Here is a 13005-nt window from a genome sequence, read left to right as displayed (position 1 = left end):
ACATAGACAGACAGACAGACAGACACATAGACAGACATACAGACAGACAGACAGACAGACAGACAGACAGACAGAATGACTGAATAAAAAATATACACTTTTATTAATCCCCAAGGGGAAATTAGTTCTCTGCATTTAACCCATCCTTAGTTATTAAGGAGCAGTGGGTGACAGACAGACTGGCAGATAGATGGATAGATAGATAGACAGACAGACACATAGACAGACAGACTGACAGATAGACAGACAGACACATAGACAGACAGACAGATAGACTGACTGACTGACAGATTGACAGACAGACAGACAGAAAGATAGATAGACTGTAAGACAGACAGACAGACAGCTTTCTGACGAGTGATTTATCCTCGGCAACAGGAAGACTGCCGCAATGCATTTTTGATAAAAAACGGGGACATACTTTTGATTTTCTTCATTTAGTCTTACTTTGTCTTTCTTTCTTCCTGATATACACAAAAGACAAATAGAGAGGGTGATAGAGACCGTACTCAACCTCCTCTAATGGTCTTTAGTGCCATCTACTGTTTAAGTGACTAAACTGGCCTTACAGTTCCCACTCCAACGTATCGTATCCCACACAGATGGACAAGATACACTGGAGAAATATGCATGGGCTGTGGGGTCTCAGCACAGTGATAACCATACACACACAAGCCCACTCACGTAAACAGACCGCTCATAAATCACCTTCTTGCACAACCTTGCCACATAGGAAAGCCATAAGAGGAAGCCTGGCCATGTTGCAAACGTTCGCTTCTGCTTCCCAGAGTCCCTTTGCATTTTTCATTATGAAGACCTCGGGGTTATCGCTGGGCCTCTTAAACGGTAGGAGCAGCTTTTTTAAAATCACGATCGACCTGAAACTTGATTGGCGTGTGTTTTTTTTGTGCATCTCCCAGCTCCAGTGCTGTGTCTCCTCTGGCTAACAAAGCATGCCGTGGGCTCGGCCCAGTTGTCGGCTCCGGACGTGGTGACGGGAGCACGCGGAGGGTCTGTGACGGTCCCGTGTCAGTACGAACTTCAGTTCAGAGACTACACAAAGTACTGGTGCAGAGGACAGATATACGAGCTGTGTGAAATAGTGGTGAAAACACCCAGGAGGTCACGAAAAGGCCGAAGCACCATTGCCGACGATAAGAAGGCGGGAGTCTTCACCGTCACTCTGACTTCTCTCAGAGAGAGCGATGAAGACAAGTACTGGTGTGTCATCGCCAGATCCGGAAGGAACATCCACACGAGTGTCAAGCTGCGCGTCTCCCACTCAGGTAGACGAGGAGCTGGCTCAGACACTTCGTTATGTTTTACTGCCCCAGGCAGGCAACTACTCAGAAACTCACTCCAAACTTGTAGGCGACGAAACTTTTGTTTATGTCTGTACTCAAATAATTGCCTAGTGTTGTTTTAATGTGTTGGGAAGTCAGAGACAATTTTCCCACATTATGGACAAAAGGTTAACATTTCGTGAACACCGCAGAAAACTAAAATATGAATCATTACACACAACTGAATATCTATTTGCAGGGTGTAAAACCATTTGCAGTATTTAGACAATATATTCCACTAAAAAATAATAATTCTTATTTCAGCAGTCCCTCAATGGGACAGAATGTTTGGGACATACATCATTTACCAAAAAACACCCAAAACCACATTATTATAATTGAAATGTGCACAATTTAATTTCTCGTTCTCGTGGTGATAACGTGGGGAAGAATATACTGTATATTCAGTCCAGGATTATTGGGCTCATATATGATGTTTCAACATAGTTTGTAGTCGACGGTATTGATCAGTCAGTAAATATAATTTGTTGACGTTTAATGCAACGTATTTTTTTCCACAGTGACAACAACAACCACCGCAACTATTCTGGAACCAGATGAAATATGGTAAGAAGACAATATACTGAACTTTACAATCATCCTATTGTGGAATATTGATAAAACATTAAAAGCAGTTGATGTAATCAAATGAATAAATGTGCCACAGACAGAATTATTTTAAAGCCTTATTTTGTTTGTCTAAACCAGTTGGTGGGCGACTCTCCGTTGGATCCTTTCTATTCTCATGTTGTGTTGTTTGGTATCGACACACGTTGCTGCGTGGAGGATAACGGCCGCAGGAAAACAACATCTATGATTGAAAGTCCTGGGTGATTTTTATTATCATTCATACTCGGGCTACCAAACTATTAACTATTCCTGCGGTGGATATTCTATCAGTGGGTGAATTAAACTGAGGAATATACCAAGTGAAAGGTTGGCGTTCGGCTTCTTTTTTTCTTAGTATAAATGATTAAAACCTAAATTAATTTTGGTGCCAAGGCCTAAGATAACTTTGGTACTAACTTTTTAATATCCAATCATCTTAAAATTGCCGCCTCTGGAGAAGAGAGGCTCTTGGCTTTTATTTAATATATTTGCAGGTCTTCATTGAATTATATACAATTTGTCAGTGGTTTAGTACTCCAGATCTTTGGAGTACTAAACCACTGACAAATTGAAAGGTTGCCGAATAAAAACACAGACATGAAGGCCCAACTCTTGGAATATATTGACCAACATTAAAGTTGAATGGTGGTTATGTCCTGCTACATTCTTTATCAACCTAAGAGAGGACCACACAGGTGGATTAGATTGATTGTTCTCAGACAATTTTATGGGATACCTACAGCTGAGATGGAGTGTTTCTCTCTTCATGCAAAGTGATGAATTACGATCTGTCTCAGCACAGGTCCGAGACTGGGATTAAAACGGGAGACGCACGGGTACTAACACGTATGTCATTTATTCACAAGTGTAACAAATAGATGGGGTTTGATCTGTAAAACATGGATGTTTGCACTGTAAAAACAAGGAGAAGACACCCAAAGCCACAACGCAGAGATGTGTGGTGTGTGGAGATCTGCCCAAACAACTGGCTGCTGCTCTTGCTTAAAGACATGTTTACCGGGGCCCAGGTGGTCCCATGTGATTACCCTCCAATAGCGCTGCAGCCACCAACATAAGGAGGAGGGACCTTCACAAATCAAAGCTAAATTATATAAAAATCCTTCAGAATATGTGACGTATTCTCTCAAAGAGGCAGTGGTGATTTGTGAACCATGTCAGGCTGACTTCATTGGCATGCAGGTCGGAGCGGCAAGATACTGGATAATTGTGTCTGCTCGTTATAGAATCGCATATATATTCAAAGTTGTATTAACAATGACTCCATTCTATTCATGTGCCCTCAGTAAAGCCATCAGTGTTACAGTGAGCCAGCAAGCAATAAAGGAATTAAGGCATTCTATTGTTGCACTTGTTCATTTCCTAAGGTTTATCTATTAAAGTATCAGTGCCCTCAAATCACAGCTTTGTGTCAAATTATAAATGACAAAATCAACACATGATCATTAAAGTAATGCAATATTCATGTCAGGCCAATAGTATTGTATTCTACATGTTTTTTTATATTTTGCTTGAGGTATTTGCCAGCTAAATACATCAAATATAATGCATTATATGTAGTACATTTATGGTCATTTAAGTATCAAACATGTTTTTTGTATGTTTGGTACTCAAATTACTTAATTTATGTTAAATATATTTGTAAAATCTAAATATATTAATCTTAGATACAGAATGGTATGCAGTAGGGTGGAGGAGGTGGAGCTCAGATGAGAATGCAAGGTGTGAAAGATTTTGGAGGTGATGTCATCACTTCTGCTGCAGGAACCTCTGGCAAGAACTCGTGACAAGTTAGCCACCATAACCAAAGAAAGTCAGCTTTCAAAATAAAAGCACAACGAAAACAAGCAAAGGCTTGTTTGAATAAACGGTTCGGGCTCCGATAAGTATTTTTGTTGAACAAAATAATTTCCAAATTATATTACTGTCATTTGAAGCGCACTTTATGCCCCTGATATAATGAGAACAATTAGCATAATAATGTAAGTACATATTTTAAATAGCACTTGTATGTCTTAAAGTTATTCATACATTAGCATCCGAAAGGGAAAAAAAATGATCAAATAAAACCACACAACTAAAAGTCAAAGGGAGTTGAATATCGTAACCTACATTTTGTAAATCCCCTTGATGTACATTTTAGATGTTGGATATTGGCCTATAAAAACACAATCGACTTTTCTCCATACTGTTGAATATTATTAGCGGAATAGAACTGTCTTGGCAATGTGATGAAAAATGGAAATACTCAAGTAAATCAATTTACAACTAAGTTTTCTTCGTAAATAAATTCCCAGACACAAGTTACATTCCCCTGCGGTGCCTACACTATGCATACAGGGAAAGTACTACAAATACTGTAATTTAATTCAAGAAAACACGTTCAAATTAGTTTGGTTTCTGTCTTTATCTAACAATACGGAGTCTCACGTACGTTATTTGCGCGTTAGACGTTTTAATGTGAAGGTGACTTCCGGTATTACTGCCTCTAACTTGACGGACTTGGTGTCGCTTAGCTTCTCGTAAGTAGCAAGTTGCCGCTGATCGCTGGTGCCAACGCCCGGCGAAAGAGACAGCTAACATCAGCCAGCGGAGGAACATCGGTACGGAACGAAAATATAATCTGACTGATGCTCGAGTATCAACAGATGTTCGGGTATTGTTTTTCACGCCTCGCGTTGTTCGCCGGGATTGAGATGCAGCAAGTGAACTAGCACTACTTTACGAGCTAATGTTAAGCTAAGCTAAGCCATCTAGCGAGTTAGCATTGTCTGGTGATTGCTAGCGCTGCGTTAGCTTAGCTTGCTAACCGATAACAAATACGTTTTCGACATCATTCGGCGTGTAATAACGCATGCGGCGTCATGTTGTGTGATTGGCTTACCGCCCAAGTAAAGACATACCAGTATTCCAATGTTTACTCAAGTGAGTTGACGTTGTCAATAGCTAACGTTAGCCTCCAGACATCTCTGGTGATTGGGTGTGACGGTTAACCAGCGTTAGCTACAGCTCGGCTACAAAGCCTTTCCCCTGAGATCTCCCAACCCCCCCGTTCGCTTAATCAAAGCTGTCGTTTGACACTGAGGGAAACTGAAAGACTTCAGGACCAAGGCTACAACATAACGAACGTATTTAATGTTCTAATGCGTCATCGCCTCTTCCCACAGCTCACTGCAGAATCAAAAAGCACAGACATGCAGACTATCAAATGTGTGGTGGTGGGTGATGGAGCGGTGGGAAAAACCTGCCTTTTGATTTCGTACACCACGAACAAGTTCCCCTCTGAATACGTACCGACAGTAAGTATGTTTTGATGTGTTTTCAGAGTCGGATGCGTGTTGACAGACGTTTTGGTTAAAGTAAAACCATTACGTGCTCTTCACTTTTTTTTCTTCACAGGTTTTTGACAACTATGCAGTAACTGTAATGATCGGGGGTGAGCCATACACCCTTGGCTTATTTGATACAGCAGGTGAGATCATTTTTGTTGACTTTCTAAGTGTATAATATTCCTAATTGAATTTAGTACAAATGTTTGTCTGACTCACAATAAGCTAATTTGTGGTGTGATCTCTTTTATAGGTCAGGAGGATTACGACAGGTTACGACCACTAAGCTACCCACAGACGGATGTCTTCTTAGTCTGTTTCTCATCCGTTTCACCTTCTTCGTTTGAGAACGTCAAAGAAAAGGTGAGTGCAAAGTGTTTATCAAATGCAGGAGGTTGCTCCCCCCCCCAAAAAAATCTAGCGACAACCTCTTTCAAAATATCTGAAATTAAATTGCTTGCCCGGCAGAATCCATGTAATCAAACTCTGCTCTGTTACTAGGTGATTGGAATATTGTAAAGGATTATGACAAGTATTTTTTTATACAGGAAATCACACATGATCCTATAATCACTGTAGAGTTATTTTTTTAAAAGCCAAATAAACAAGAAAACTGTCAGAATGTGATTCCAGTATTTAATCAATAAGTTGTAAGGCTCACAATGTGGAAGTGGCTGGGATCATTATTTTATGTATAATACAACACCAGGCTTGACTTAAACATTGCTTTCTTAACTTTGTAACATCAAATTGATCAAATAAATAAATGTATATAAATAATATTTATTGACAATGGTATATTATACCGTCCTATTGCAACGATAACCCATCTAGCTATTTGAGACGGCAATGGACCGGTATTGGTGCATCTCTACTCGGGCAAGAGGAACTTATGTAATCATAGGAAGTTCTGGTAAAGGTGGTAAGAAATGTTTTTAAATATTTATTTTTGATGACCAAATTTCATAACGTCTGAGAAAAGTCTAGAAAGTAACAAATACAGCAACATGAAGTATGATTATTATAAAAGTGTTGACATGTACACATTTACAACCAACAGCAAATAGATATTTCCTTCACAAAGTTGGCAACACGATAATAAAGGTTCTAATATTGTAATTAATAGCATTGTCGTGCATATCCTCCGACATGTAACGCCACGTCTAAATGAGCCTTTCGGTGATGAGTTTGACCGGCTGTGTGTTTGTTTTCTTCTTCTCTCCAGTGGGTTCCTGAAATAACTCACCACTGTCCCAAGACCCCGTTCCTGTTGGTAGGCACCCAGATCGACCTGCGCGATGACCCCTCCACAGTGGAGAAGCTAGCCAAGAACAAACAGAAGCCGATCACCCCGGAGACCGCCGAAAAGTTGGCTCGTGACCTTAAGGCGGTGAAATACGTCGAGTGCTCAGCCCTAACACAGGTAAGACCTTCCTTTGAACTGAGCGTGAAGTGCGGCGAGCATGTGCTCGATTGCCAGTTTCCTAGCAGGGGTGGACATACGCTGGCTTGTCTTTTGCTAACAGCATTTGTCTAACAACTTCATCTAACTCTTGTGTTGTGTGCCTGTCTTTCTCCTTTCTTTTCCTCTTTCTGTAGCGGGGACTGAAGAACGTATTTGATGAGGCTATCCTAGCTGCTTTAGAGCCCCCAGAAACTCAGAGAAAGAGAAAATGCTGTTTGTTCTGATGTCGTCTTGCATCTGGCTTTGCCTCTCGATTGTCTGCTGCTCGCTCATTGTAAAGAGATGTCTGTCACTAAAATAACCACAGCACTCTTTTAAACTTAAAAAAAACAACTTTGTGCCCATTTAACTTTTTTTTCCTCCTTCTGTTCATGCTTTCTTTTCGACTTGGCCTAATCACGATTATCAATGCTGCCTGATTTAACAAGAGTGCCAATCTTGAGTTCTTCATTCTGTTGACGGCAATTCTGTGAAACTGGACATAAGTGCATTTGTTTGTTATTCAGCATCAGTTTTACCTACAAAAACATTAATGCCACAATCTGTCTTCGACAGTAGTAACCTTTTTATTTAATTTTTTTCCTACTGCATCATCAACAACGTCCCCTGGGCTTTTGTCTTTACTCGGACAACTTGATATCGAAGGAGTCTTGTATAATGTTATTTGAATAAAGGAAACTTTTGGTTGCCCTGCTCTATTTCTACCCAGCCTTCTTTTGCAATTAGTTCCCTGAAGATGCTAACATGTATTTGGAGCACAGCCCTGTTTTGAATATTAATGTTTTATTTCCACAGAAAGGATTAAAGAATGTGTTTGATGAGGCAATACTGGCTGCCCTGGAGCCCCCTGAACCTAAGAAAAGGCGTAAATGTGTTCTGCTCTAAGTTTCGCCGCAGCCTCTTCCACACCAGTTTCCAAATCTAGGTTAACAGTCCTGAAGAGGTTTGTTGCACAAGCACATTCCAACACGAGTGACGATATTATGAAATGTCTGCCTTCCGGCTGACTTAGCCTAACCTAAATACATATTCAATGTGTTGATGATTTTGAGTAACATCTGATGCTGTCTGTTATGATTTGATGCCAATGAAATGGTCTTACACGATGGGAACACTGAATACTTCAGATACATCAACGAACTTGTTGGTGAAATAATAAATTAAAAAAATGCTGTTTCAGTTTGACCACATGTTTAGAGTTCATTTTGCAGAAGTGCAATTCCAAAAGGAAACACTGACATGTTTTTTTGCTTTTTTAATAGAACTGTTTTATTGACTGCCCTGTAAGATGTAAACAAGCTGAGGGTTGGGTTAGTGAGCTGCTCCAATTATGTATTAGTATGTGCTACATCGATTCTAAAATTACTTTTCAAGTCATTCCCATAATGTTTATCATTTATTCTACATATGTTCGACCCTGTAGCACAAGACTGTGTGGTTGACACGGCATCGTCATAGAAACAGACAAATATTAATTTCTTCGAGTGTTAATAAAAGCTGCCGTAGTTTCCAATTTTTTTCCGCTCTCCTACATCATTTTATGTTTAACGTCGGCATCGCCTCTGGGCGGATCCGAGACATTTGATGACACATGACATTTCTAGGCTAGGCTCCATTGTAGTTCTCGTTTGCCAAACTATAACTTTATAAATTGACACTTGTCAAAGTAGAGATCTGCAGACGCGGGGGAACGTATGGAGTTATACTTGTCAATGTAACCAACTATATGCAAGAAGTTGGAGCACAACGATTTCCCCGACGTTTACTTTTTGTGACAAGTGAGTTAACGAGAACACGATGTGCGTCTCGAATGCTTCTGAAAAGCGGCAGACGAACTTTAAGAGAATTCCAGCCCGTAACCCTCGGCTAACGAACTATTTTGTAATGTGAGCAGACTTGCTGCGGAAGTCGTAAACGCATTGTTCTTACAAAATGCTCGACGTAGTTTGAAACCCTGTGAAGATTTTTTGACTGACTGAAATAGCACTATTTGCATTTGTCTTTTACTATAACCATGCCTGAATTGTGACGGGCTTGAATTTGATTTGTAAATGCAGTGAGATTAACTCATAATTTATTGACTTAATACAATGTGTGCGTTACAAATAGAGATTTGGAGGAAATGAGGTGACACTGAAATCACAAAAAAAATGTTGAGAGAACAAGTTACTCTTTGGAATTTTATTCAATTTGACATCAAAGTTGTATTGTACCTTGCTTGTGATAAAGCACCACAATAAACCTAACTTCAAATACTACGTGTTGTCTGGTTTGATGGTTATATTATTGAAAGTGATAGACCTGTATACATTTTTCACAGATTATAGTTTTCCCAATACAACTTCTCCGCATCATAACGTACACATTTACAGGCCAGTCTAAATATTCATATAATGTACATTTAAGGCTTGTTTGTTATAGTGCTGCAGTGTTAATATTTATAGACGGAATCCCTTCTGATGTGAGAAATTCATTTTGTATTTCTTGCCATGTGACATTAATTCTGGCCTCATCACGGATGTCGCAACTTGTCTGAAAAAAATTGCACATCACCCGAAGGTGCCCTTCATAAAACGCTGGTGTGTCCTCAGCCTACGACAGACGTAAACAGACATCAGAGCCAGAGAATCCGCTTTGGGGACCGGCTCTGCCTCGTTACTAAGTGGCATCTCCTCGCGATGAAACCTACATCTCATCAAGAAACTGATCCACATATAGTATTCATCGTCTCTTGCGAGAAGAAGAAAAAACACACGTTACTTCAACATGTCAAATGACTGCAGATTATAAAAGGAAAATAGCAATTGGTGCAATTTCCACAAAGTAGGTGTACTTTTTTTTTATGCAGGCAGTCAGCGAATACCTAAAGATCTACGCGTCCACTGCTGGACATATCTCCACACAGCTGTCGGTGACACGTATCCCGTACCATCCGGCCCAGAACTGCGTGTCCTTGCCTCCGTGGGAGAAACGGACGTACCTCACTCCTGGTCCATAGTCCTGGAATACATGGGTCATCTGAAAAAAACACGCATACATCAGTAAATCTGGACATGTCCTCGAGTCCCTCCTCTGAACTCCCATCACGCCTCACGCTTTGTACTCGCCTGATTCCACGGATGATCGTTCCACTGCTCGAAGTGAACGGTGTCGGGAGCGAACGTCCGCACCGCTTTCTTTCTTCGATTCAGCAACTCCACCCGGATCTCATATTCGCTGCCACAATCCCATCGCGGGGCGTACCTAATATAACAAAGATCAACGGGGGGTCGGCAATTCGGTTTCAACAGAAACACATTCCTGTGTTTTTTTTGATCCGTTTTGTTTATTGCTTTCCATGACTTCAGGAGCAAAAAAGGTCACGGCATCTTTTGTTAATCCTTCGCTTGGTGAAAAACGACTCCCCGGTAAAGGTATACGTTCTATGTCGTGCTCTGAGACGAGGAAGCTTGAATCACACAGTACAAATATGAAAGATGTGTAGATTTCCCCCCACAGGGCAAACCATTGCCTCCTTCATTTACAGGTAAATTAATGGGGGCTGTATTATATGTAACGGCCGTATGTATTGAGCCTCGCCATCACAATGTTATGTGGACGTATGAAACGAGTGTACAAGTGATATTGTAATCTCTCAAAGGGGAAAGAGTAGAAGAACCGATTCAGCCGACTGTAAAGTCTGGATTGGGTTTGTGAGCGATTCAATTTAATTCCAAGTGTTTAATTCTTCTCACCAATCAGATATTTTGATGGCTGGCTGGAAATGATCCATAAACAACGAGTTGTAACCTTCCACCCACAAATCAATCAGCTGCGATTTCCTGCACATCCTGCAAGAAAAAAGAAGATTTGAGCTTTCACACAAGCAAAATGTGGAGCAAAGTGCATACTTGATATTTAGCTCTTTTTTTTGCTGAATACACACTCGTAAGACGTGACAAAGGTTTGCTGGACCGTCTCATTCGGATGTGGCACCAACACGTCCTCCACTTTCCACTGGTCGCCGCCGTTCTCAAGTATCTGCCAGTTCTTCATTTTATCTAAAAAACGAAAAAAGAACAGGGTTGTGAGATCAATTATTTTTTTCGGAGAGCTGATGTGTTATTGAGCAGGAAAAGAATGAACTCGGAGCCAAAGGATGGAGAGTCAAATCAGTTCTGTGGCGTTCGTACCTTCTCCTTTCGGATTCTTGAGAAGGTTCCTCCTCTTCTTGCACAGGAAGTAAAACAACCGCCAGTCTTTGGGGGTTCTGGAGGCCTCGCGGAGGCGGTATCCCTCCCTTCGACATCTCTCTCTCCACAGAGACTCAATGTCGGCCACTTGCCCCCACTGACGGCAAACTAACCGGCAAACACAAACCACCTGCTGGGCGGGGAGATTCAGGAAGATCTCCTCCAGGATGTCCAGAGGAACCGGGAACAGCTGGAGACAACAGACAGGACACAGATGAGATCAAACTCTGGATAGTCAGTCGAGTTTGTGTGTGTGTGTGTGTCCTCTCTTAACCCTCCTGTTACCTTCAAATTTACTAACATCTTTTACCCTTTTTGACCCCAGCAATTAAAACCTCCAGAAAATGATTAGAATTAATATTGTTTCCCAAGTTTAAATGTCAGGTACTTTATTTTTGTTTGTTGACTACCTAAATAGCCCTTTAAATAAATAAAAAAGTTGATATTTCTTATATGTTTTACACTGTGAAAAACAGTCTGGCGTCAAATTGACATCGATGCGTACAAGTTGTGTCCAGGACATTGAAAAAATATCATCATGTGAATTTTATGTTTTCCCAGTTGTCCCAAATAAATTAGGAAAAGTCGTGAAATATGAAGCAAAACAAATATTGTTAATCATTTTTTTAGAGACGTTAAACATTGAATGGGGTCAAATTGACCCCAAAGGTAATAGGAGGGTTAAATAACAGTGGATCCTTCAGACTTGAAGCCAATCTGCGCCCCTCCCCCTCCAAAATAAATAGCCAGCAAGTTTGAAGAAATAAAAAATATTCATGATTGCAACAAGATTGTAATCAACGTCCAATGGCTGCAGTCACGTGACGCTCCAACGTCAGTTACTTCATACACACTCACGTGTTCTTCTGAGGGTCCTGCAGCTGGAGCCGAGCTCTGGGTTGCACCCATAGCGTCAACCTCCCTCTGCACGCCTGGGACAGACCCAGGCTTTCCGGACGAGTTTTGACAATACAACAAACAAATATGGCGAATAGCTATCGCCCCTTTAACGTATTTGTATATGTATATATAGCTACAATATCACGCACATGTAAATGCGATAACACACAACACGGAAGTACAGTTCGAGGCAAAGTGAGGTCAAATCAGCTTCAATGTTTTCCTATAAATATAAATATAACAAATGACTACCGATACATCCGACATGACAGGTCACGTTTCGCTATTCCGCGTCTTCTGCGTCATACTTTTAATTCCAGACAGATGTTTCCGGCTATATGGGAAGAAGTGCTCGGTATTCAAACCCGGATGTAAAACTCAGACGTCGGGCCGTTAATCCTGCCCAGCGTGATTTGATTGGTTCATGTTACAAAATGGGCGGGGCGTATTCAGATCCTCCAAAGCTCCGCGGTGTGAAGGTGCGCCACCATTAATAATATCATCTGACTGCTGTACATCGAGCTCAAGCCCTTTATCAATCATTTGCTTTTTACTCGAGCGTGTACACAACTCTAATATATATTTTCAAGTGACACATGTACATTTTGTTGATCAAATAAATATAAGAAAAGAAGCGCATGCCACCAAAATTGCATTTCATTTCGCTAATAATCATTGCTGATGTGTAGGCCTAATAATCAACTTTACATTCTTAGTGCTCTAAGATAACAAGTCAAGAGATTGTTGTTTTACTGCAGTCGTGTGCAACGGTTGCACTAGTTTGAAGAGTGGCACACCGACTGTTAAAAGCAAGATTCATATTTTCTCTTCATGGACACAGCCAGACCATAACCTTTAATTACCAGAATCATATTCAAACTTTTGTTGTACCTAAAATTGACTGTAACTTAACTCCAAATAGATAAAATTCAACAAAATCAAGTATTATCCTTATTAGTATTTCTGTACACGTGTGGAGCAGATCGGGGTACGTTAGACTCTAATAACACACACACTGCAAGGACGGTTGCATCTAAAGAGCCTGTTGTTCATATTAGTTGGAGTTATAGCACTTCTGCTTCCCGTGACACATTCCTCCTGTTCAGGCA

The 13005-nt window shown here is 40.7% G+C and overlaps 3 protein-coding genes across 4 annotated transcripts; 2 read left to right on the top strand and 1 right to left on the bottom strand.

Moving 5' to 3' along the window:
* Positions 1–790: 790 nt before the first annotated feature.
* LOC130199342 (CMRF35-like molecule 3) lies at positions 791–3310 on the top strand. The gene is made up of 4 exons (XM_056422750.1): positions 791–846; positions 921–1286; positions 1865–1910; positions 2052–3310. The coding sequence occupies exons 1-4, from the start codon at positions 810–812 to the stop codon at positions 2158–2160; spliced, it is 558 nt and encodes a 185-aa protein (XP_056278725.1). The 5' UTR covers positions 791–809; the 3' UTR covers positions 2161–3310.
* Positions 3311–4483: 1173 nt separating this feature from the next.
* On the top strand, positions 4484–9022 carry LOC130199341 (cell division control protein 42 homolog). Of its 2 annotated transcripts, none has more exons than XM_056422748.1 (6): positions 4484–4573; positions 5138–5269; positions 5370–5442; positions 5553–5662; positions 6525–6722; positions 7560–9022. In XM_056422748.1, exons 2-6 carry the CDS (start codon positions 5165–5167, stop codon positions 7647–7649), a joined length of 576 nt encoding a protein of 191 aa, XP_056278723.1. In that variant the 5' UTR covers positions 4484–4573; positions 5138–5164; the 3' UTR covers positions 7650–9022. The 2 variants fall into 2 exon arrangements, with proteins under 2 accessions (XP_056278723.1, XP_056278724.1); XM_056422749.1 differs by lacking the exon at positions 7560–9022 and adding an exon at positions 6899–7451.
* On the bottom strand, positions 8913–12257 carry LOC130199340 (F-box only protein 6-like). The gene is made up of 6 exons (XM_056422747.1): positions 11855–12257; positions 10937–11186; positions 10690–10804; positions 10499–10594; positions 9872–10007; positions 8913–9782 (listed from the first exon to the last, which is right to left on the bottom strand). Exons 1-6 carry the CDS (start codon positions 11903–11905, stop codon positions 9636–9638), a joined length of 795 nt encoding a protein of 264 aa, XP_056278722.1. The 5' UTR covers positions 11906–12257; the 3' UTR covers positions 8913–9635.
* Between the last annotated feature and the right edge of the window lie 748 nt (positions 12258–13005).

The sequence above is a fragment of the Pseudoliparis swirei genome, chromosome 9, assembly GCF_029220125.1.
Source record: "Pseudoliparis swirei isolate HS2019 ecotype Mariana Trench chromosome 9, NWPU_hadal_v1, whole genome shotgun sequence".
Taxonomy (NCBI): domain Eukaryota; kingdom Metazoa; phylum Chordata; class Actinopteri; order Perciformes; family Liparidae; genus Pseudoliparis; species Pseudoliparis swirei.
The sequence above is the reverse complement of the archived record's forward strand: the minus strand, read 5'-3'. Positions and strand labels throughout refer to the sequence as shown.